This window comes from Lissotriton vulgaris, chromosome 1_1, assembly GCF_964263255.1.
Source record: "Lissotriton vulgaris chromosome 1_1, aLisVul1.2, whole genome shotgun sequence".
NCBI classification, from domain to species: Eukaryota; Metazoa; Chordata; class Amphibia; order Caudata; family Salamandridae; genus Lissotriton; species Lissotriton vulgaris.
The window spans coordinates 1,192,694,416-1,192,721,367 of NC_141685.1; the positions used below are offsets into that span (position 1 = coordinate 1,192,694,416).

General features: G+C 44.3%; 1 protein-coding gene across 1 annotated transcript in view; it reads left to right on the top strand.

Moving 5' to 3' along the window:
• Window positions 1-26,952, top strand: part of LOC147748891 (myomegalin-like) — a 1,575,921-nt gene that overhangs the window by 304,769 nt on the left and 1,244,200 nt on the right. Inside the window, exon 5 of the mRNA XM_086928761.1 lies at window positions 25,730-25,889. Coding sequence (XP_086784887.1) covers window positions 25,730-25,889 — 160 coding nt within the window. The remainder of the gene's footprint in view (window positions 1-25,729; window positions 25,890-26,952) is intronic.

Genomic DNA, 26,952 nt, shown 5'->3' on the forward strand with positions numbered 1-26,952 from the left:
AGTTGGGAAAACGATTTCTACCATTCAACCATAGATGGAATTGTTGGAGCTCCTCAACAGTACCCCGCCACACTACCAGGATGTTGTCTACATACCTCTTCCACACCCGCAGACACCGAAGATGTGGGTTGGTGTCCGCGAGTATGTGGTCCTGCTTGAATTTATGGACATACAGGTTAGCGAAACTAGGAGCAAAAATGCTGCCCATACTAGTCCCGCTAACTTGCAGATAGATCGACTCCTCAAACTGGAAAAAATTCTCAGTCATGGCCAAAGTGGCCATGGTCATAATAAGATTTCTACCCATCACAATCTTATGCAGTTACGCCCTTCATCCATCAACTTGGCAGAACACAGCAAGCCACATATATTCCCCAATGGTCCATCCCTTTAGACAATCGTTACGAGGCATTAAGTGGTTTGAACGATTTAGATTGACAGATTAGGAAAAAACAAGAGAGGAAATCACAAGCAACCGTTTCCACGTCACTATTGGATCTAAATAGCCCACAGAGGAGTGTGCACTTAAGCGAAGCCGGGACTAACATTAGGGACGCTGAAAAGAGGGCTGTAGGGGTCACACATTACCCGGGTGACGACATATCAGATAACACATTTACGGACTCCCTGGCTCAAGTTGAACACCAGATAAAGACCTGCCCTCCTCCACTTAGGGGCGCGACAGTGAGAGATACCAAAGATAGCTGTTTGTTTCCTGTTTGAAAAGCTTTATTCGAGTTATATACTCATAAAAGCACAATATACATTTAAATACATCGCAATTAAATATTTAAATCACATTTATACAAATACATATTTATAAAACAGTTGTGCAAGCTTAATCAATATAAAAATTAACACACATTTAAAACATTGATCAAATCACATTTGTGGAGAGAGCCCTCCGCCTAATGGACCAGGCCCACCCCAGATACTTGGCTATGCCCAATACAATAGGCTCATCAGTGGAGGTACAGATGATTCTCAATGCCTCAACACCACTAGATGTCCCAAGGTTCTTACAAACAGGGGTGGCGTAGGCATTACAAACAAATAGGAAGTGACCCATACTTTCGTTGGCTGCACCGCACGCTGGGCAGCATAGGGTATTCAGACTCTTCCATCTGCCTGTTAAATATCTCAGGGGGAGGGAACCAGATCTCAACTGGAAAAATAGCTTCCTGTCCATAGGGACAGTTATACTGTCCCAGTACTGTTCTAACACGGGACACATTTTAATTTCCAGTAAACGACCCCCCATTGAATCGGATTTTGCGCCTCTCCAGCGCCTACCATCTATCCACTCCCAATATAAAGGTTTAAGGGTATCTTTACTTGGGAAAACTTCCCCCGCGGGATTATCCCAAAGGTTGGAAAGACCCAGTTCGCATAACATGGCCCTTAAATTTTTCAACCATGATATTTTATGGAAGGTGTCAATTTTAATTATTGCCAGAAACCCATCCGCATAGTGCTTAATCTCGGGAGTAGACCAAAGGCGTCTCCAATATAAGATGGGACGCAATCGAGCTCGATCACTAACAGATCTTCTCCCAAGATCAAGACTAAACGGGATTAGTGGGGTGCTCTGGGGAAGTCCCGTAATTCCCCTAAAGAACCTGTTCTCTGCTATCTGTAGGGAGGTAAGCTTTTCAAAACCCCACAACTCTGCCCCATATAGGGCCGACCCTATTGCCTTAGCATCATATACGGCAAGGACGGGTTTTATGGGTTTTGTTTTTGATCTTTTATGCTCCACCCGTAGTGCCCCCGAAATTTGCTGGTGTTTCAAGACCGCTTTTTCTATGTGGTGGGACCAGCCTTGGCTATTTGCTATTTGTACCCCCAGGTAGGTAAACTCCCTAACTACCTCAAGCTCGATGTTATTCATATGTATCCTAGGGCGAGGTTTACATGCTCGGGAGAAAGCCATCAACTTGGTCTTACCAACATTAACTTCGAGGCCTTGCTCCAGGCAGAACCCATCAAAGATATTTAAGGCACGTTGTAGTCCAGAAGGGGTCTTAGACATTATTAGCGTATCGTCAGCGAACATCAGGATAGGGACCCTGAGGCCCGCTAACGAAGGTGCAGCTACAGTAGCATCCAGCATCCTGCCAACAATCCCATTAATAAATAATGAAAAAAGCAGGGGTGCCATTGCACAGCCTTGGCGAACCCCCCGTTCGACTGGAAAGTCGATGGAAGATTGGCCATTCAAACCCCACTGAACTTTAGCGAAATTACTCTCGTGTAACCTCATAATTAGGGTGAGCAATTCTGCTGGGATATCTATTTTATTTAAAACAGTCCAAAGCTTACTCCTCGGGACTAGATCAAAGGCAGCCCGCAGGTCGACAAAGGCGACATACAGGCTGCCCTTGCCAAGAAGTACCATCCCCCACCGCAGCATAGTGAAAGGAAAAACCTGATCGACAGTGCTAGTAGCCCTCCGGAAGCCTGCCTGGTAAGGGGAGAGGGAATTATTCTCATCAACCCAATCAATAAGTTTGTTTACCACCATCTTCCCTATCACTTTTTGGATAGTGGCAATCAAACTTATTGGCCTATAATTAGCCGGGAGGGACCGATCTCCTTTTTTGTAGATCGGTATGATAATTGCCCCCTTCCATTGCTCTGGGACTAACGCGCCTTTTGCGATGGCATTCCCCAGTAGGAACACATACCTAACCCACCTATTTTTATCATTTTTAAAAACATCCGAGGGTATCCCATCTAAACCCGGGGCTCTTCCCCCTTGTACAGAACATATTGCAAGTTCAACTTCTTTGGCGGAAAACACATTTTCAGTGGGAAATACGGCTAAAATCGCTTCCCCCGCCTTCACCTCCTTTGTCTCTGCATATTGGGGTCTAAAATAATTCACCCAAGCAGCCTCTGCAACGTTGTTGTCTGGTTTATTTGGGATGCCACCTCTGCCCCACTTCACTAGCTTCCAGAAAAGCCTGGAATCCTTGGCTCCAGAGGCCTCCTTTAATTCAGCCCAATACTTCTCATCCCACGTTTTTTTTGCCAGGGAGATGCTTGCGTTATAATGCTTCCTTGCTGCACTAATCGCAGCCCTATCCCTATCTCTAATAGCACTACCCAAGGCTAATCTGGCTGCCCTACACTGTTGATTAAACTACCTAGCTGGTTTGGGAGGTACTGTACGATTTGCCTTGCGTGCTCTCGTGAAATGGGGTCTTAGAAGGGCAAAGAGGTTGTTATGGATGTCAGTAATTACCCTGGACCCTGGAACTATGGAACTTACTAACTCCATGGAGGCAAGAGCAATGTCCACCTCAGACCTAATAAAGTCCATAGATTCCGCATTCGCCAACACACATGGCCATTTCAATCTGATGTCATGTCAGGGAGTAAGCCATAACTTGCCTGCAAATTGGACTGGGCAGACATCCACCAGGTGTGGGTCACACAAAGGGGGTTGTGATCACTTTCTATCCTGCCTTTGATTTCCATGTCACAAACCCCCTGCCAAAGATTAAGACTACATATAACGTAGTCTATCCTGCTTCTATTGTGACCATTATCAAATGTACAAACACCCTCCTTGTCACCCTTTGTCCTCCCATTTAGGGCTCTCATCCCGTGCTCCAAACCCATGGCATTTAAGAGAAGTATATCCTTCGTCCACCGTTTGACAGGGGCTAGATTTAGAGAAGGGACTCCCCATAGATTATCCTCCTCCTGCCCCAGGGGATCCTCAGTATTGTCTAGGGGTTCAAAGGTCCTATTTAAATTCCCAGCTACTACTACTCGATTTCCAAGGGACTTAGTTTGCAAAAAAGTAGACAGAGCCTCTAAAGTGGGGGAACTCCCGGTATTAGTGCCTCTGGCATAGTCGTTATACAAATCTGTCACACCCCACTTTTCTGAGGAAATTCGCAACATTAAGATGTCTCTGCAACCCAAATCCCACATTTTTATTGTAGTGTCCAAAGTCTGTTTAATCCAAACTGTGAGACCTCCCATTGGTCTACCCCTGGCGCCTCTGCTTGCTAGAACTGAAAAATTTAGAAAAATGGGGTCACAAGCCCATGTCTCCTGTTGAAAGCACACTTCAAACCCATTAATAAAATCAATCCAGGATTGTGACATCAGCTTGCTACCCAGTCCTGCAATATTCCAGGATATAAAACTCCCTGCGATAGAACCACCTCTATATACTGTTCTTGTCGAGGGCAAAATAGGGAGGTTCGTTGGGCTACCACCATGCCCTGCCCTGTTTTTATCATTGCCCATAGTATTGTGCTTGACTCCTTGAGTACCAGTAATACTTATTGCGGGTAGTTCCCCACTCCCCTGATTTTGCATTAACTCCCCACTAACTTCCTCCACAAGTACAACCTTTTCATCAGCATTCATTTCATTTGACACAACATTAATGTTTAAAGCAGAAACATTAGGGTTCCCACATGGATACCAACAAAATGTACTTCCCCTAGTATTCCGATAATCAGCCTTTGGTCAACAACCCCAGCCCAAACCTTGCATGCCTTCCAAAGAGTTATAGTTTAGGCCATTACTATGGGTTTGCCATTGTGGTGGAGTAGTAGATGGAACAACCCCTACCAAGGGGGGGTTGTTAAAGCAGCCTAAATTCCTAGACACACCTACTTGGGCACAAGTTTGCCTTGGGTAAAAAAAGGTAAGATCCACAATACCGATTCCACCACTACTTGTGCCCCAGCCCTGCCTCGTTATCCAACCTGCCACCCTAGGGTCTTGAAAATTGATGACAATACAGTCCCCCCCCAGGTTTTTGGGAGTATAACCAAGCCATTCTGTCCTCCTTAACCCTATTATCAGCCCATCCACTTCCCCTGGTAGTGGTCTGTTTACCCTTAACCAGTGCATTACCTTATTTTTCAGCATCTGGAAGGTTTCTCTTTGCCCAACCAAAAGAGGTGGTACGTTGGTAAGGACCGCCACATAAGGGTAGGAATCCGCGGTAAGATTCACAGGAGGTATTTTTTGAGGGGGCTTCATTGGATAGGATGATGGTTGTCTAGTAGCTGGTGCAACAGGTCGGAGTGTGGGGATATGTGATTGTTGCTGAGAATTAGTGAGTGCAGCATTGTTTATTCTGGGACCGTTATTGCCCCCTGCACCAACATTAAGGTAGGGTTTAGGAATGCTTGGTGGAGGCTGGGAGTCATTCGGAACAGAAGTATTACTTTGTGGGCAATCTTTATTCTTACCCTTAGACACCAGATCTGGGACCTTAGTTATTTTTTTCCCTGTACTGGTGCCAGGGCAAGCTAGCACTACAGGATTAGTCTGTTGACTTAGTCCCTTTTTCTGGGGCCCATTTGTGGTTCTGCCTATTGGAGATTGTATTTCAACAGTAGGCAGATTTTTTACCTTTCCAATAGGTTCCTGGGGCTTACTACTCTCGCTCAACCTAGGTTGTGATTTGATTAACGATTTCGTAGAGAAAAAATTATCTAACGTGGCCTGCTCGAAGTGATCCAATCGATTAATTAACTTGTTAACTTGATCCTCTATGGGTTTTAAGAGGGACCGTAGTAGCTTTTCCAGCTCGGGTATCAGTGAATGTATAGGGGATGCATTCACAACCAACCCCGTCCCCTGGGGGTCCTTAATAGTAAGGCCTGGACTCACTGAAACGTCAGTTCCCCCCTCATTTAGTAGGTCACCACTTTGGCTAACCCCAATATGTTCCCTTTGAGTGTTCAAAATTTTTGCTACTTTCCTAACTTTATTTGGAGGTTTAGAGGAATAGCATTTTCTCGGGGCGGTACTCCTCTTTCTTTTCGAGCATGGTTTTGATTGAGGCACACTGGTAGACACACTAGGTTCAACTATACAGGTTGGAGAATCAATAAGATTTATAGGTGGAATTATAGACATGGTGGAATTCTCAGATCCCAAGTTCGAGCCACCCTCAGTCTCCAAGATTAGGGGAGATACATAGGGTACTTCAGCCACAACGGGCAGGTTTATGGACGACAAAGGGGTAACCAATGCCGGGAAGGCTTGCGGTGGGCGTTTTTCCGCAGAGTTTTTGAGGAGCTCAATGGACAGCCTACGTTCAGCACGTCTCTCTGCCAGGTAAATTTCCTTGTCAATGTCTTGGGTAACAAGGTTAAAAAATTTGTCTAGTGGGCCAAAAATGGCTGGCCCAGCTTCGGCCTGGGGAGGGACCAGGATGGTGCTATTTGGTAGTAAAGACATTATTTACAGCCCCCCTCAAGCAAAACAATAAGTAATTTATCACAGTGAGACACAAATTAAATTGAGTATGTGTAATCCACCCTACTGGCAGGGACAAATTCCTTTGCACTAAGTGTCAGTGGGGTGGCCCAGCCCGGCCTCCTTCGGCCCCTGAAGGCCACAGACGGCCCGCCCTTTGCCCGGGCTTCGCCCCGCGCAGCGGTAAACGTTGTTATAGTTATAGGGGGAGTGACTCGCTGGGGGCGGGGTTTGCAGGGAGAGCGGGCCAGGTGTACACTATTGGCCGGGCAGGGACTCCTGGTAGTTGGAGTCCCTGCAGTCGCTCGCAGCCCTGCAGCTCTTCCCCGTCTCTCCTCAGCAGCGGTGACCAGTACAAAGACCCGTTGTGCCCAGCAGTCCTCGCCCATGAAGCGGGACCCGCGCAGCGGGTATTGCAAGGAGTGGCGTCCAAGGCAGCAGCAAGGTCTCGGGGCAGAAATCCAAACACACAGTCCACGCTGGATAAAGGGCAATCCAAATAAGCAAGGCGTCCCACCAGAGCAGGAAACAGGTAGGGTTTTAAGGATCCGTTCGCTGGGGGCGGGGTTTGCAGGGAGAGCGGGCCAGGTGTACACTATTGGCCGGGCAGGGACTCCTGGTAGTTGGAGTCCCTGCAGTCGCTCGCAGCCCTGCAGCTCTTCCCCGTCTCTCCTTAGCAGCGGTGACCGGTACAAAGACCCGTTGTGCCCAGCAGTCCTCGCCCACGAAGCGGGACCCGCGCAGCGGGTCCTGCGAGGAGTGGCGTCCAAGGCAGCAGCAAGGTCTCGGGGCAGAAATCCAAACACACAGTCCACGCTGGATAAAGGGCAATCCAAATAAGCAAGGCGTCCCACCAGAGCAGGAAACAGGTAGGGTTTTAAGGATCCGTTCGCTGGGGGCAGGGTTTGCAGGGAGAGCGGGCCAGGTGTACACTATTGACCGGGCAGGGACTCCTGGTAGTTGGAGTCCCTGCAGTCGCTCGCAGCCCTGCAGCTCTTCCCCGTCTCTCCTCAGCAGCGGTGACCAGTACAAAGACCCGTTGTGCCCAGCAGTCCTCGCCCACGAAGCAGGACCCGCGCAGCGGGTCCTGCGAGGAGTGGCGTCCAAGGCAGCAGCAAGGTCTCGGGGCAGAAATCCAAACACACAGTCCACGCTGGATAAAGGGCAATCCAAATAAGCAAGGTGCCCCACCAGAGCAGGAAACTGGTAGGGTTTTAAGGATCCGTTCGCTGGGAGCGGGGTTTGCCGGGAGAGCGGGCCAGATGTACACTATTGGCCGGGCAGGGACTCCTGGTAGTTGGAGTCCCTGCAGTCGCTCGCAGCCCTGCAGCTCTTCCCCGTCTCTCCTCAGCAGCGGTGACCAGTACAAAGACCCGTTGTGCCCAGAAGTCCTCGCCCACGAAGCGGGACCCACGCAGCGGGTCCTGCGAGGAGTGGCGTCCAAGGCAGCAGCAAGGTCTCGGGGCAGAAATCCAAACACACAGTCCACGCTGGATGAAGGGCAATCCAAATAAGCAAGCAAAGATAGCACCCCCCTTAAGGGGATAAAATCTATCTATAATATTCTATCTTGGAACGTCGCAGGCCTTATAAATAAAGTGCCTCTTCAACCATGGTTAGATAGAGCCACTAAGTATAACATACTCTGCCTCCAGGAAACATGGACTATAGACGAATTACATATAATTGGATTCCAGACCCTTCATACACCTGCAATAGCAAGCCCTGAGGGGAGAAACAAAGGGGGCTTGGGTATATATGTCTCGACCACAGGGGGAATTAAAGTAGTTAAGTTCACGTTCACTGAGTTCTATCAGATTTTAACAATTAGTTGGGGCCATGTAAAGAACATGACCCTAGTAAACTTTTATAATAATGTGTCAATAAACACCATGGAAAATATAATTAACAAACTAATGAGCAGTTTAACTACTCTTAAGGATCAGTTAGGAGGAGAGATGGTTTTGATTTGGGTAGGGGATTTCAATTGCACTATTTGCCCCAATGGTTGGACTGGCATTTGCGGCCTAGGGGAACACAGAGAGGACAACCCTACTCATTTCATCCACTCCAAACTTGGTAACATTCTGAATAATATGATTTTCCATTTTAATCTGTCTTATGTCAATGAATTATGTAGCCCAACCATTTCGTTTTAGCCGACCTTTAACGGGAGGGGGTGTAATTCAACAATTGATTTTACACTTTTATCTACAATGCATGCAAGTCTAGTATCATCATGGAAAACACTTGAGGCCGCGTTTAGCGACCATTATCCTATCTCTTTTAGTGTAAGAATTAAAGGGCGTGAACAGATCTCAGAGGATAAATCCTTATATAAACCTATGATTAACCTGGCATCCAGAAATGGATATTCAATTAAATGGGATAAGGTGGAGCCCATGGGTTTCCTGAAAAATGTAGTACTAACACCCTACGGTGACATTATCATCTGTCTGTCACAAAACGAGGAGCCATCAAAAGTTATGAACTCGTTTTTAAAAATTCAAGCAGAGATGAAAAAGGCATTAACTATGGAACACCACTCAGGGTTAAACAAACCTTATAGCTGCTTTGATAATAGCTGTACAAAAGCACTCACAGCCCTGAAAAGGGCACTGCACGCATCACCAAGATCCCCTGTGGCGATCCGCCAAGCTAGAAAGCTTTACCAAATGGCTATTAAGACCAGGAAAATATTATTGAAGAAAGAGGCTTGGTCGGCCCTACATGAAGCCTCTCCACGAAAGGATAATATCGCCTTCGGGAAAGCGGTGAACGCCCCGTATCTACAGAAAAAAGAGGCAGACGTCGTAGACCTAGCAATTAATGGGGAAACAAGGGTAAATCATTTTAAACACCTTTATGATAAAGTCAACCCCTCTGACCCTATGAATTGTATGATTGAGAAGATGGGCAGCTATCATGACAACAACCCATCCAGTGTATTTCCGCTAGGCATTATTTTTAGCTGTGAGGAGGTCTTTAAGGCAATTAAGGAAAGCCCCTCAGGCAAAGCACCGGGTCCAGATGGAGTCCCAATAGACGTCTACAAAAATGAGATTGATCTTTGGGGTCCCATGCTAACAAATGTCTTAAATAATAAAAATCATCAGGGTTTTATACCGTCTTGGCCCGAAGCAATAGTTGTCCCAAATTTTAAAAAAGGGGACAGAAATGACCCCACTTGCTACCGGCCAATTTCGTTACTTGATGCACTAATGAAGGTAGCGGGCCGGATTATTTTAAATAGGATTCGCACGTGGGCAGAGGAAAATGAAGTTATTTCAAACTTACAGTACGGCTTAAGAGCAGGTAAAGATACAATAGAACAGGGATTAAACCTGGCCTTAGTTATATTTATATACACCCAGGCCAAGAAGGGAACCTTTTTGTTACCTTTGTGGACCTAAGTTCCGCTTTTAATTGTGTTGACCATGAAAAATTATGGTCAGCACTAAGTGACATGGGCATAGATCGTCAAATCCTCCTATTTATCAAAGAACTATACAGGGGTGCAGCCGCTAGGGTACGCTATGGTAGAATGGGTGAGTGCTCAGACAAGTTTCCCATTAGGAGGGGAGTGAGACAGGGGTGCATTTTAGCACCCCTTCTCTTTACCCTATATATCAACTCCATCGTTCAATATCTCAGGGAGTCACAGCACGACCATCCGACCATAATGGGAACACCAGTGCCAATATTTTTATACGCTGACAACGCTGCTATCATGTCCCGGACAAGGGTCGGCCTACAGAGGGCTGTTGTGAAATTTACTAATTTCATGAGAGATAGAGGGCTAAAAGTCAACATCACAAAAACATACACCATGTCTTGTGGCCCTGGGACAAAGAGGGTAGCCTGTCCAATTTTTCTTGATGGTAAAAGGATCGAGGCCACAGAAAGATTTTCTTACCTGGGATTAAATTTCGACAGGAGGGGTAGTTGGCATGCAGCTTTGACTGCTAGACATTTAGCCTTCTCTCGGGCCGTAGGTGCTCTGATTAACTTTGCGGTTAAACTAGGGGGTAAACCTGTGAGAGAACTGATTCCCATCTACAAAGCAGAATGTGTCTCCACAGCTACATATGGCTCAGGCCTCTGGGGGATTGAAAACGCACAACAAAATTCAACATTGCGAAAATCAGTACATTCGCTACCTATTAGGGGCCCCCAAATCAACTGCCACTTATATTGCACATATCGAAGTAGGCCTACCATATATTTTAGACATCATAAAAACATCTCCCATACTACTGTGGCACAAGGTATGGGTCACCCCGAGACATCATTAAACAGAGATTTAATTACCGATTGCCTTAAACTAGATGGAGTAGGTAACATCAAATGGCTCTCCTACGTAAAGAACCTGTTGACCGAGATTGGGCATCCGGAATTTTTTACGAGGCCAATAAGCATGGAAGTGGTGTCCAGAAGGTCATTAAAAAAGATGGTCTTTGACCACCTAGCTAACAAAAGGTGGGGCCTGGAAAAGTCTAAATGTACATTTACCAGATACCAGCAAATCACTAATTGTGAAGGACCCCAACGGTATCTTTTATCTGAGCCAAGCTGCTACGCTCGCATGCTATTGACCCGCTTTAGGCTTGGCACCTTTTTCCGCTTGATCACTTTTCCAGAATGTAACAACTGGTCAAGGGAAAATCTTATGATGCCCATGTGATGATATTTCCTTTCAATCAAATATTCACTGTGTATTATTTTGTAAATTTTATCAGGGACCAAGGGGGGTACTTTTAAAACCGATTCTAAGGGCGTGGGGGATCCGCACCTGTAGATCGGCATTCATTAAATTGCAACAATTGGAAAATGATTTTGTTACCCATGCAGTATCCAGTTTTTTAAAACTTGTAATCAGGTTCCGGAATTCAATGTAAATATTTATGACAATTAATTCCATTTTAAACTTCCTTTTTATCTTCTAAAACACTAGGGGCCATATGTAGGTAAATGGCATTTACCGAATCGTAAATACCGAATTTTACCGATTCGGTATTTACAATTCGGTAAATGCCATGTAGGTAATAATTCTTTAAATATTACCGATTCTGTAATATTCGGTAATTACCGAATCGGTATTTACCGATTCGGTAATTGCCATTGATTCCTATTGGCCTTGAGGCCCATAGGAATCAATGGCAATTACCGAATCGGTAAATACCAAATCGGTAATTTTACCGATTTGTCAAGGGAGACAGGGTGTCACTTTGACACCCTGTTGCACTCCTGATTTTGGCTTGTCTGCAATGTGACACACATACATGCCCTTAGGGCATGTATGTGTGCCACATGGCACAGGTGTACATGCACAGATGTGCATGTACACAAAAAATCGTTATTTACCATGCCATTGTATTTCATGGTAAATAACGATTTTCTAAGGGCCTGTGGCACTGTTTCCAGTGCCACCTACATCCCAAATTTCCAATTCTGTACATTTACCGAATCGGTAATTTACCGATTCGGTAACATTACCGATTCGGTAAATATACAGAATCGGTAATTTTCAGGCCCCCTACATCTGGAATTACAAATACCTGTCGGTAACGGCCGAAATCGGCCGTTACCGACCGGTATTTTGCCACGTACATATGGCCCATAGTTTTTAAAACTTTTATGAATATACATAGTTGATTACTTCTTTTTATACACGATAAGTACTGTGTAACAAGTTTTTAATATTTGTGAATGTTATAATTGTACAATCTATATCTAATGTTTATGGCACCTTATAATATATGCTTTTATGATTTTGCTTTTTAAAATCGAATAAAGCTTTTTGAATTTGACTAATTTCTGTTCATGTGTTTTGTGGCAAAAACATGGAGATAAGTGAATATATCACGCATACATGTTGCTTATTTGCTAGGTAGCAACTACCAGGGAAACCCTTAATATGGGGGAGGTAAACAGAAGGGCTATATTTCAATAATTACCATTTATTTTTGTTTGTTTCTATGATAGTTCCCGTTCTGGCCAGTGAGGCCTAGTAAAAAGATGGCTGCTTTATTAACTGTGAATGGAAGATAAACTGAGCATGCGCAGCCCAAAGCAAAGATTGAATGTGAACTGCCTGTGCCTGAACGACAGCTTACCCTGGAAGTTCTGATGACTGCCAAAAGAATGAACATTTGAGTTACTGATCGTGGGAAAGGATCCTGTAGTAGCTAGTTGAGGATGTGACTAAGCCAAAGACTTTCTCAAACAAAGGACTCTTTAAAATTCAGCTGATCCTAGGGAAATTGAATATTAGGATGATGAGGTGATGCTCATCTACCCTCAAATTGTCCAATGGGAACTTGAGTCTGTACTGACAGTTACTTTTTTAGATAGATAAGGTTAGTGAAAAAGGATATAAAAAGTCTTGATTTTCCTTAAGAAAACTCTCTTCCGATTTCCTCCTGAGATGCTGCCGGTATGCTGATTTTCCTGAGATGTAAGAATCCTTGAATAAATGTTTTATTTCTTTGAATGAGAACTGAGCATTAGATGAGGTTATTAGTTAGGGAACTTAGGAGAAAATGAATTTTGGGAACTATCTGTCTTTTGCTAATATTTGTGTTCTGAAATCTAAATAATAATGTCTATTTCTGAATCTCTGAAATAAATTAATATAACTGTTTGAGATAAAACTTTTACTCCTTTAAAGTTATTTTTGAATAAAGAAATAAAGCGAATAAACTGTTAGACATGTTAAACTTTGTTTTAATAAAAATTAGATAAATGGAGAATTAAGCTGGTCTTGTATTTTCCTACGCCTACCCCAACGCTGAGCGATGTTACGCTTGGCAATCATGCACGCCAGGTCGCCCATTGTTTCCCATATGAGGTCAGGTCTGTAGGTTCCCAGACATTCAGAACGCATCGTCGGGTCTCCAACATTAACTCCACCCCCATTACCTCTCAGATCTTATTGTGAATTTTGACCCAGTAGTCCTGTATTTCTACGCAGTGCCACAAAATGTGCATGAATGTCCCCGTCTCCCCACATCCCCTCCGACACTCCCCACTATCAGCCAAACCCATCCGCACCAACCGGGGTCCCGTGGTGTAAGACCGGTGGAGAATCTTCAGTTTCACCAATCTAAGCCTCATTTGAATGGCCACCACTTTCGGGGAGGAGACTGCTTATCTCCAGTCCTCGTCATCTAACACTAGGCCATCAGCGCCCCACTGCTCCCTAAGTGTCGCCAATGGATCCCCCATATGATTGATCATTTTTTTGTATATCAGTGAGATAGTTTTTTTCGGGGATATGGCCATCCAAGACCCGGTCCTCCAACGGGGAGGCCTCCGGTAGTGTAGTGTCTCTGGGGATATTAGCAAGTAGGGCATGTCTGACCTGGAGGTATCGATAACACTCACTCCTTGCAGATGGTATTTTCTTTGCAGGGCGTCGAAGGGGAGGATCCCATCCTTCCCCCAAATGTCCTTAATCTGCGAGATCTCGATGAGATCCCATCTATCAAAGCCCTTCGTTTTCCACAGGCTGCCCAATTTCTCAGAGCTCCACAGCGGGGTCGCCAGATCAGTCTCCCCTCCCATTTAAGGAATCAAGTAGCAGCATGCCACACATGGACCGCGTGCACCGCCGGCCCGACAAGGGGAAACAGACCCCTCCTGGCATACAGAGCCCTAGTAAAATCCGTCCCCCCCCCCCCCCCGGCATCTGGCCACGGTCCATAGCATTTAAAGGAGAGCCATATACAGCGTGATTTATGGCCGCCAGTTGGGAGGCCCAGTAGTATTTCCGGAGATCCGGCAATCCGATCCCTCCATCATACCAAGGAAGAGTAAGCTTGGAGAAAGCTATGCGGGGCCTACTATCCCAGAGAAGCTGTCTTTGTAGGGACTCTATTTCTGTAAAATATGATACCCCTAATTTTTTACTAGTAGATTCATCGACTATAATGGTGGTGTGTCTGAATAAAATGTCTTGTTATTAAAAACAATGGTAAAACTCATTTAAACTGCAGGTGTAAATCGTATAAATATTTAGTTTTGATTTAGACACTATGGTACAGCAGCTCTCCTTTGAATCTCACCGATCCATGAAGTAGGATGGAAGTGTTTTGTGAGTAACTCGCAGTGTTATGAGCCCCACTGATGAGTAGATGTATGATTTGGTACTTTAGGAAAAGGTGATATGGTTTTAGAAAATATTTCCGGAGTAGCGCTGCATCAGGGGACACATTAAACATTTTGACCTAAAGCTGAGAACAATGCCGTCCCTGTCATACGTCTAAGAACTTACACAAATATAGATTACACTTCTCACCATGTTAATGATATTGATTAATAGGCTGATGATCCCCGTTTTGCCATCCAGTGCACTACTTTTTTTTTCAATTTATATTAATCCTGCAATTGGCCTTTGCGCAATAAGGGGACATTTTTTAAGGCTGTGACATATCGTGTAACCTCAGGAGGTAGCTATTAGATCACACAGGCTCCATCCGGCGTTGACTTTCCCCCGTTTTGCCATCCAGTGCACTACCTTATTTTTCAATGTATAATAATCCTCCAATTGACCTTTGCGCAATAAGGGGCATTTTTTAAGGCTTTTACGTAGGGTGTTGCCTCATGGGGTAGCTGTAAGATAGCACGGGCTCAGACGGGCGTTGATAAAATCAGTGGTTCATCATGGGAGGTAGTATCCCTACAAGGGGTAGAGGATGACGGGGCGCCCAACCCTTCTTATGCTGTCTGCATTGGTGCTCCGATGACCTTACTTCACTATTACAGGCAGACACTGGTCTTGCCAAGCAAGCATTCGCTTTTGAATAGCAGAATGTGACTCGCTCACACATGGATCTAACTGCACCAGAGTCTTTAAGGCAGAGTGCAGAGAGTTTAAGGTGTTTATTGAATCTGTTCCATAGATAATTATGGATTTAGCCTGTGTAATCTAAATAGAACTGGCTCTAGTGTAGACTTCACAACCTCTTTGATAAGATTTTCACAATCTGATACTGCACTTAAAAGGGTTTGTTTCAATTCCAGCATGTCTTCGCTTCCAGAGCCCACACTTTAGGCAATAACAGTTACAAGAGTCTTTCGCAATACTGGTCAGGTTCACTTTATGCATATTCAATCTTGTTGCAGGCATCTTCTACTGGGCTGGTGGTGCATCAGATCGAACGTGGGAGGGGGGCAGGATACTAAGTCAATAATCAGTTTATCCCGGGAGACACAAGAGTTATAAGGAAGTTGAGCTGATTATTGTAGATAGGCAGAACTTGATTACTACAGTTCTCTTGTATGGTAGGAAGTGAGTTCATACACCTAACCAAGGTCTTGGATACTGACCATTGTGTTGCCTCCAACATCTGTTCCACGTTGTTATTTTGTTATTTAAAGCTCCCATGTCATTAGACAGATAATTAACAATAGAATTAGTTGATGTGCAGTCTTTACATACAAGCAGTATGGAGGGCTTTCCTTTGCCCATGATATGCCAACCCCGGAGCGTGGGTTACTATAATTTAATACTAGAGCCAAGAGAAATCTGCTGGCACAAGAGCACAAACAAAGTGGTTGTCTAAGCATGGTCAACAGATAATTTTTTGAGCTCCAGGCTGGCCCCCTGTTCCTGACGTAACCCCACAGAGATCCTGACTTCTCCAAGGTACGTATGCTCTTGTTATCCCCCTGAACTCCAGTGAGGTACAGGGAACTGGACTGATGTTTTGAGCCCAGAAGTGAAAGGAGAGGTCTTTAATGTGGAGGAGGCACCACAACCAAGATGGTATGTTGAACTGGCGCAGACGGCTAGAGGACAAGGAAACACGGTTCTTAACCTACTGTCCGATGCTTTATGCGGTTCAGCTGATGATGAGATAACACCTTGTTCCTAGCTACCAAGGTTTCAGATTGCTGGGTGACATTTTCATAATTTCAGTGTAGTTGGGGCCTTTAGCATCATCTTGGAGACTCGATTGTCAGAGGGCGCCCTGGAGGTCAACGTGCTGTAATGCATTATCATGCCATTATTATTGATTGCCAGTGCCAGGAGCCAGGGGGCCCAGTTGGTGCAGGCTGGCTTAAAGTAAGGATGGTCTGGTGCACCGTCATGAATGATCAGATTAATTAGACCATATTCAGACCAGCTACAGTGCCAGCCTGCCCTCTTTATCTTATAACAGCAGTCTGTCCTCAGGCAGTGCCCTTCCATTTCTTGTGCTTTTCAGCGGTTTTAAGTTCTTCTTCGCGTTTCTTGTTGCCCAAATGGATACAATTACTGCTATTTATATGTTACCCTAGTCTTCACTGCTTGATTTTGCTTGAGAGAAAGTGTCACTCATAGTTGTTGAAATGTCACTCATAAATACCCTAAATTTATGAAAATGTCACTCACAGCAATCTGAAACCTTGGCAGCTATGAAACAGGTAACTTGGACTGCGCAGCTGGCAGGTGCTGAGGCTCAGCCATAGAAAAAGGAACTTGTTTCGGTTCCCGTCCCACTCATGATAGACTACTCTGGTGGGCCACTATGGAAGGAAGAAGGAGTATGGGTAGCCAACTAGGAAATGAGTGGGATGTCAGCTACCAACAAGAGGCCCCGAAAGGATGGAGATACACAGCTTGTGGGGCCTGCACAACTCATGACTAGATACACTTATTAGAAGAACCGAAACCTGAACAGCATGAGTTGCTAGAGGGCAGTGGAGCCCACCCTGATGGCACAGACCTCACCTTCCCTGTTCGCATAAACAATACAAAGCACTATTCATGCCAGACAAAATGACAGGGTAAGGAAAGAATGAGGTGGGGAAAAACATACAACAGAAGAGGATATCAACATACTGTCGGGCTGCAACATGGTAAAGCAAACTTCTCATTCTAAATAAAGCATGGACAAACACAGTTGTAAGCAGTCAGGAAGCAAGGTTTATTTGCATTAGCTCACGTGTGAACAGCTTACGACCAACTGCACTGTTCCGCTTGGGGTTTACAATCAGCAGCTTTTTATACATCTTGAGCCACGTTGGAGAACATTACACTGAAGACAGTTGGCAAAAAACAAATAATTGTTGTCAGACGATAATCAGTAGACCTACCAAGGTGCTCCAAAATTGCCTGTAAGCACATTCTGAGAAGACCAATAAGCTCAAAACATCCTGCACCTGGTATTTGCATGTCATCAACCTCATGTGCACAGTCCCATTCTCTCCACAGACAGAGAGGAAAAGAACAATGTAATAACATGAACTACAAAATGATGTACCCCAGGCACGACTCCTGGTGGCTCCTGCCCTGGGCACCACCCCCAAACCAACGGACCACGCACGAAACCTGGGCTTCATCCTGGACTCCTCCCTCACGATGACCAGACAAGTCAACGCAGTCTCGTCAGCCTGTTTCAACACCCTGCGCATGCTCTGAAAGATCTTCCGCTGGATCCCCACCGAAACCAGGAAGACAGTCACCCAGGCACTCGTCACCAGCCGACTGGACTACGGGAACACCCTCTACGCAGGTACCACTGCCAAACTACAGAAAAGATTCCAGCGCATACAGAACGCCTCCGCACGACTCGTCCTGGACATCCCCTGCCACAACCACATCTCCGCCCACCTGAGAGACCTGCACTGGCTCCCCGTCAGCAAGAGGATCACGTTCAGACTCCTCACCCACGCACACAAGGCTCTCCACAACCTGGGACCCAAGTACCTCAACAACCGCCTCACCTTCTACACGCCCACCCGCCAGCTGCGATCGACCAGCCTCGCCGTCGCCACTGTACCACGCATTCGCAGAACCACCACCGGAGGAAGATCCTTCTCCTTCCTGGTGGCCCAGACATGGAACTCCCTCCCCATCCACCTACGACTGACCCAAGACCATCTCTCCTTCAGGAGGCAACTCAAGACCTGGCTTTTCGAGCAGTAACGGACCCCTTCCCCCCAGCGCCTTGAGACCCTCTGGGTGAGTAGCGCGCTATATAAATTGTTTGATTGATTGATGTACAACTTATAAAATAACCAAATCAGTTGTTCAAGAAAAATATCTACTTCCACAATCTGCCCTTTGAACAACTGGTCAACATTAATATCAGAATCAATCAATATTTATATGAGTTAATTTCCTTTCCTCTTGGGCTCGCTGAATCATGACACTTGAAACATGAATGCTGCTCATGGTGGTGATACACAGATAAATACACGCTTGACAACAATCAGGGAGCATATTCATGCACAGGCAGACAACCAGTATTGTAGTGTTGATAATCAATATGATCTTCAGTAAAGTCCAACACCATGTACCAAAGAGTGAAAAAATGTTGTCCCTTAATGTACGTTCAGCAAAACTATGCACCTGTATCCCTACATCATGTACATTTTCTATGGCCTTATAAACACTAACGGAATTATCAGGGATAAATGCTGACATCAGTACCCTTCAGGCCATAAAACCAGGCGATGGCTGCTTTAAATAGAATGCAACAAGAATTATTATGCGCCAAACTCAAAGACAACAAAGGCATCCCGTGTTGTGTTACAGAAGGAAGTTTCAGACAAATCCAACAATCTGAGGCATTTATTTGCTCTCAAGATATTCTTTAGAGTGATGGGCATGCAAATCAGTAGCTGTCATATTACTATCGAAACCCTGCACAGCCGAATAATGCACATCATACATATAGATGGCAATAATAGCTGGTACCGTTACTAGAATGAGAGCAAATGGAATGTAGACCTTTATCTTTGTCGTTATCTATCCATTCACCTTCAGTGCTCCTCCCCTTCTGTTCCTTGTTATTCACCATCACTAGCCGTGAGAGGTCACCGGTACTTCGCAGCTATGCACTCGATAGAAATTATACTATTGGTTAACTTCAAAAGATGGACTTGGAATTTTATTAAGTAACACTGATTGAGGGGAAGAAGATTCTGAATGAATTGGTCAGCCAATCTCAAAAGGCCCATAGGGGTATTGTCGTCTTCCCTATTTTAGCATGAGAACGCTGCTGCCTGTCTCCTGCTTTGCACACATTACTACACACATTTGTTTGCTGTGCCACTGTGAAACTTCCACTTAGAACATGCTGTTGTTTTCGCGCCTTGCTCGTTCCTTGGATTTAGTCTGCACATTGTGAACAAGGTCGAACAACAATGCCCCTTGTTATTTTGTTCTGGTCAGGCCCTAGCACCTAGACAAATCATGCAAATGCAGCTGTTGATTGGGAACACATACTTTGGTCATATGGGCTACACAGATAGGTTTCACACACTTGGAGAGGAAGCTTTCCAGGGAGAAGAGAATGACAGCACCTGTGATGTAGATCTACCATCCATGGACTGGGTGACAGGGTCTGTTGATTACACCCAGAGAGCTTCATATATATAATCATTTTGCAAATAAATTCTCCCTGAGCTCTACAAAAGTATAAATTAAACATTACAAAAATTCAAGTAACACAGAAATTATGTATAAGTGCAGAAGTAGTTCACATAATCCTTTCTTCATTTTACAAAGCAAAAAAGTTCATGTAATGAATTTTAGTTGTAGAACAAAACTCAGGTATCCAGCTCCAGAAGTAATTTAATAATTATCCTCCAAACGACATCCTTGGCAGAAAACACGTGTTTCGTCATATGCTATATACATACATCCATGACTTCATCAGGGCTCGAAAAAAGAAATTTTTCACATGTTATAATAATAGAAGTAGTCAATGCAAATTCGAGTATCCGACAATATACTCTATATTCAGTAATTCATCATAGCCAATAATCAGTCATCATATCGCCATTTTTAGTCCAAAAGAAATTAATATATATCTTTCTCCTCGGATGCAAGTATATAGCATATGACGAAACACGTGTTGGCTGCCAAGGATGTCGTTTGGAGGATAATTATTAAATTACTTCTGGATACACTCTACAAGCTGGATACCTGAGTTTTGTGTTCTACAACTAAAATTCATTATTGGGATATTGACTGAACTCAGCAATGGTGAAAGATAAACTCCAGAGAGGTGCACAGGCTAATAAGACAGTATAATGTACTGTTCCTGGCCCTGGGACTGGAGAACAGGGGCGAGGAGACCCAATGGCCCCTGAATGGAGTGTGCAGGCACAGGACAAGACGGAAATCCTTGAGGTTATACTGGCTCTCATGTGGCACTAGAGTCCAATAGGGAGAGTATGGCGCTGGACATTAAGCATTTATGCCTCAGTATCCACAAGATCGATGGTAGGGCCACAAATACAAAGGTGGAAGTTGTAATGCTCTGAGAGAATGTGAAGACGCCACAGGACATTGTGGCAACTCTCCAAGCTAAAGGGAACCGAATGGAAGAGTGCATATAAGACGTCGAAGGGCGATCGTTAAAGACCAACCTCGATTTCTTGGATTTTCGTAGAAGGCTGAAGGACCCTCCGCTGAATTATTCCTAGAAGATTAGATTGTTAATGCACTTAGCCCTGCCCACATTTCTAAATTCTTCCCTATCAAGAGAGCTCATCATGCATTGGGCCCCTCCCCCCACCCAGCAGTGCCCGTTGGGACACTCATAGCAAGAATGTTTAACTACAGAGACAGGGACACAATCCTATAATATGTCTCAGCTCATGGCCTGCCTCCCTGTGAAGATAAACTGATTCAAATTTACCCAGACTACCCTAGAAAAGTTCAAGACCCTCATAACGGCTACGTGAGCAAAAAAAAAATATAATCTGGTGTTCCCAGTTAGGCTCAGGGTGCAATATGATGGTAAAGCATACTTCTACTAGAATCCACAGGAGGAAATGGATTGATAGATGCCTTGGGAGACTGGTTCAACACGTTATAAGAATGAACAATGGAGGAGGGGTAGACCGCCGTTAACCTGCAATAGGGAGTCTCCAGTGAGGATGTTGCACACCCTGGAGAGACATACCACAGGGTGCAAATTGGTTGGTGATGATGGTACTTTATGGGCGGAGGGGCACCCCGTGCTGACGGAAAACCAATTTTCACAGCTATGTCTAGTACAGGAAACGCAGAAAGATGGAACACCAGTGGACTGAGAACCTACATGACTGTAAGGTATAGTCTTGGCCCACCTTGGGCTGCAGGTATAATCAGAGAGAAATGTGAAAAGGTCTAAGAAGACTGAATTGATTATTAAACATCATGGTTTTTGTCGTTAAATGATCATAGAGATAGACCACCGGTTACATCATGGTAATTTGAACAGGATAGTCCAGTCGCCACACCTGGGCACATTGCTTAGGCCCCTTTGAGGACTTGAGACTGGCTGTGGGTTCGGTGAACTGGTCAGGTTCTAAATCTAGTGAAGGTGTTGGAATACTAGTTGAGATACAAGGGACTAGGTGGGTGTCTGGTTTAGGGGTTCCTGTCCTCTTGCTTACTGTTGAGCTGGGAGTGATGGGTGGCTACTGCCTATGGGAGGGAAGGGGGAAATTTTACATGACTGTTTTACTAAGAGTGCTTTGTCATTTTTTAGGAGTTTACTGTTGCTTGTTCAAAGAGAAGGGAAGGCTTCAACAATGGTGATGTCTATGCAGTTCTACTGGGGTGCTATCCATTCTACCACTTTTGGTTGGACATTTTACCAATAATATCACATGAAAGACAAAGGGAGTCGTTATAAAATCATGACATGGAATGCCTGTAAAATGAATAATTATATTAAACGTAATCAAATGTATGCTTATCTGCGGAGGTATGGGGTATCGTTTCCAATCCTCCAGGAAACTCATTCATGGGGTGATTGTATCGAATTTGTTAAGAAAATATGGAGAGGACAAATGTATGCTACTTCCTGTTCTGGTTATGCAAGAGGTGCATTAATATGGGTGGCTTGCGTAGTCCCTTTTAAGCCTACAAGGGCATGTTTAGATACTGAGGGCCGATATGTGATGGTGGAGGGTACACTTGATGCACACTGTTTATGTTTATTGAACGTATATGCTCCAAATGCTGATGATGGAGACTTCTTGGGTGCAATGTTGGGGAAAGTTCCACTTGCTCCTGAGGTGGAGATTGTAATGGCAGGTGACTTCAATTGCATTTTAAATAGTGGTGTTGCTGAGATTTTTATACCTAACACAGGGGACGTTCTATGAGCTGCCCAGGAGGGTGTTTAAAGAACTGTACTCTTTCCTGGTGAAGCCTCAGTGGAACGATAAACGATGCAGGGTTGTGGTTGATACGCTGAGAAGAGAATGGGAGCAGGGCGACTGGAGATCCCAGACCTAGAATTATATTATTTGGGGAAACAGTTCCAGTATGAGATACCTTAGCTAGATACTGACCCCAGTTGGCAGAGGTCCTTTTTAGCAGGTACGTATGAGGGACATCGGCTGTGGGCACTCTTGAAGCAGGGTAGGAACCTTCCACATTCATTTTCTCATCTGATCCGACTGAAGGCCAGATTATGGGAAAGATCAGTACAGACGGTAACAAAAAGGGCACCTTATACCCCAGAACTGGATGTTTGGATTGTACCTCCCTTTCCCCAGTTGATGTCTGTGGAGCAGTGGCAGAAGGGTGGCTGTCTGATGCTGTCTGATCTTTATCCAGGGGGTAGATTTATAGCACTACAGAATGCAATGGAGACATTGCTCTGGGTTCTGGACAATTCCTACAGTACGCAAAGATTGCAGCCACAACACGACAACTGTGGCCTGCATTTTAGGAGGCCTCTGATGCTACTCACGCACTAGTCAGTATGATATCTATGGCAGGCTGACCTAAATTGTAAAATCATCTGTACCGAGCGCTATGCACAGACAGTCAGGTCACCCAGTTCAGAGTGGAGGAGAGATGGCAAACCTTATGCGGTGAACCCTTGCCCCCTAGAGATTGGTCCCATATTCATGAAGATGTCTGTAGGGTGTAGATCTGTGCAAGGTTTAAACAGATCAATATAACATCATACTCATGACTAATCTGTCCCTCAGACGATTGCATGCAATTTATTCAACACGTGTCTCTCAATGTCCCAAATGTGCAGCCCTAAGGTTGTAGGTGCCACTGGCTGGGACATTCCATTGCTGATTAGTGGATGTCTGTTAAGCTGACTATCCTGGAATCCAAATGAAAGTGCAGCAGACAAGTTACCATGCAGGGACTAACTGTGGCAAAAGGACACATAGCAATTCAATGGATGAGTTATAAAGCTCCAACCAGAGAGAAATGCAAAGGGGACTTGAGGGAGTGGAATACTGCAGAGGAGAAACATATGAGCAGAACAAGGAAAGATGATAAATTACCAGATGTGCTGCTTGCTTGGGGCTGTAATGTTGCAGGATTTAATGGGCCCAGATTCGAGCTCGCAGCTCGAGATAGGAAGACAGGAGGACCCGGGAAGCGGGGGTGGGCTAGCTGGAATGGATCACTCAAGCAATACCCCAGTCTGACAATAATAGGAGGGTTTGAACATTGGCCTTATTGATATGTAACATAATCGAAGTGTGTGTGCAACGTAGTCTATTCACTACAATAAAGCTGTTTGGGGCAGGTGAAAGGGGTTATTGTGTGTTGATTCCTCATTCTATGATATAAAAATTGATATCTAAGACAACTGATACAGTATACAATAAAATGCTGAATTGAAAATATCCTATATGTGAATACTATTATTGAACAAAACTTTAATAAAGGTACATTAAAAAATAAACAATGGAAGCCTAAAGACACTTATTTAAATCAGACAGCATCTCCAGAGACTCCTTGGGATAAGTTTGCTGTGGACTTTTCTTGGCTAATCAAAATCTTGCCTTCGGTTTCTAGGTAAATGCTTGTGTTCATTGATTATCATTAAAAAGTTATATATTTCTGCACTGTTAGTGATGCGAACGCAGAGAATGTTGTAACATTTTTATCTTCTGTGTTTTACATTAAAGGTGCACCGAAAGGGATTGTCACTGACAGTCATACTCTCTTTTTTTATCAGCAGGTATGCAGAAATGTGTGAATAGTTTCAACATCAAGCATTAGAGGGTGGCTCGCCATAGTCCTTCTTTGAATGGTAGAGAGAGTGACTCGATTATTGAAAGAGAGTGTGAAAACTGCATAGCATGTAGCTTTAAGATGAATGAATACTTGACACAGAAAGCGCAGAATTATAACATTACATCTCACAGCATTACTGGGTTGGCACCTTTTGTGTTACTGAGGGGAAAAGTGCCCAAAACAAACTTGCACCCTGCGTTGTTGAAAGAGTGTGACATTTGTGTAATGAAAACTGCAATTCAAAGGATTTAGTAAAAAAAAATATACTGAAGAAACAAAGGATGTACGAAGCAAAAATTGATAGCCCGAAAAACATTTAAAAAATCCACTGATGCGGAAGATTGGGTAACTAACAAAACACCCACTAAAGACAAGAAAGGACTGTCTAAATTCTCAGAACCTGTGAAGGTTATTAAGGCTAGCAACTCTTACGTTTTATTGATAGGCAAAGGTTGGTGTAACAAAAGGAATGTGTTTCAAGTGAATGACGTTCAGGCTCAGATCATTTCCAATCACAAACATAGTCCAGAACTAGTAGAAGCACCAGGTTTTGATTTCGGTGCAGTTGGTGTTGGAAATAATTCTGTACAAAAAAACATGCAAGAGGATAGAAAACATATATGCAAGAGTGTTGTTTTAACCCAGTTGGAACAAGACTGCAGATTTAGATTCATCTTCCATGGATTTTTTTACCATTGTCAGTTCAAGAAGAGGTTAATGACTATTTAGTGGAAAATACAAATAATAATAAAAGGTGAGAGTTCTCCTTTTTTCAACTTGTCCAGACTGTGGATCCTAAATAGACGAGAGTTTTTCAAAGAAAGTGTAATGAATTTATAGTTTATTAAACTTTTTTTGGTTAGTTTTGGTTCTTTTTGAAAGGGCGGCGTTGTATAATGTGGTAAATGTTTTTCCCCATTGTTTTGAATGTAGAATGTATTAATGGAATGTACATGGTTATTAAGTCTTGTGTGGTTTTTCTGGTCTTGGCGTTCTGCTTGCGGCAGTTTCCGCAACCAGGAGAACCCGTTGGATAGAGTTATGCTGTTTCCCGCTTGTGGGTCCTTTTGTGTGGAAGAAATCTACCAAATATCCAAATACCTGTTTGGTGTAAATCCATTCACGTTCAACACCACACTACAAGGAGTCATGCAATACCCACTAATAGACACAATGTTTTATTCTCAAAATAAATCTTGGCATGTCTTTGTAATGTGGCAAAAATGGCTGCGGGTAATTTTGATACAAGACTTGCCATTTTTGACCAAATGTCACTGAATGTGCTTCATTTCATCTTTAGCATAAGTCTCATCATTACAGTGAAAGAAAATGTACCATTTAAACCAAGAAATTTGATCTCGTAATGAGAAAATTAAAGAAAAAATGTCTCTAGATAAGACAATGGAAGAGAAAAGTAAGTCTAATTGAAGGCTCCACTCTGCTGACATTGCTGGATTTGTTTTCAATGTAATTTGACATTTTGGTTCCTCTCTTGCACAGAATGCTGCAGCAGCTGGCACAGGTGTTAGATTCCAAAGATGCTCAAATTCAGCAGTTGTCATCCGAGAAGGAAAATCAGCAGGACAAGCGCATCAAGTGTCTGGAGGTCATGGTGCAAGAACTGACTGCCTCACTGCAACAAAAAGAGAATGAATTGAAGGTAGGGAACCAACGAATATGCCTATTTGCTTTTTAATTCAACGTTGGGTTATCAGGCGCCTCTAGTTTACATGTTTTATCTAGAATAATTGCAGCTGTTTAGGCCAAATGCAGCCAGAGTTAATAATTCAATTTAAAGCCAATTAATCTGATGAATTAAGGAAGGGAATTGGCTTGAACATATACTCACAAATTTATATTTATAAACAAATTTAGCCATATACTATCCAATCATCATTTCATGTCATTGATCGTCTTTCTAGTAATACAGTGAAAGCCATATGTGATGAGATCCCAGATGGAAGGATCATTGAAGACATGTTAGCAGTTGATTTATCAATATGATTTCTTTGGCTTAGTTGGTTTATCAGTTTTGCAGCGTGAATCTTTCTGGATTCACTATGCTGTGCATATTCCGCGGTCTTGTGGTTGGGTCCGGATTCGTAGTCTTTTCTTTATATTTTTTTTTTTGTAGCCCAGGTGGGCGTCGGCGTCACACCTCCTCGGGTGCATTTCCGGTGACGTCGGCATGCTTCCTGCGGAAGCTCCCACTCTTGGGCACCATCTTCAGATTATTTTTTCCGCGGTCGGGTCTGGATCGTTCCCGTTGGGCTCCAGACATTTTTGGAGAAAGTACAAGGAAAAGACTGAAATTGGAGAAGGAATTCACCAGAAGACTACGGAAGACTTCGCCTATCACTGACCAGCGAAGAAGAAGGAGAAATCATTGAGAAATTCGATGATCATCGACGTCCACGTGGCCAGGGAGGCCCTGAACACTCGATGATGGACAACACGCCGTTCAAGTTCTGCCGTAACTGCCACCACAAGTACGCGCAGAAGGACCAACACCCGGTTTGCAACCTTTGCCTACCGGTAGACCACGGAAGCGAGGACTGCAACGCCTGCTCCGCCTTCGCCCGGAAGACCCTTTGTGTGAGAGCGAGCCAGAGGGTAGCGCACGCCACCCTGCAGGGAAAAGCCCCGACGCCATCGCTGTACGAGCTGGGGATGTCTTCAGAGGAAGAGGACAACGCTGCCGCTGAAGACGACAGCTACACGGT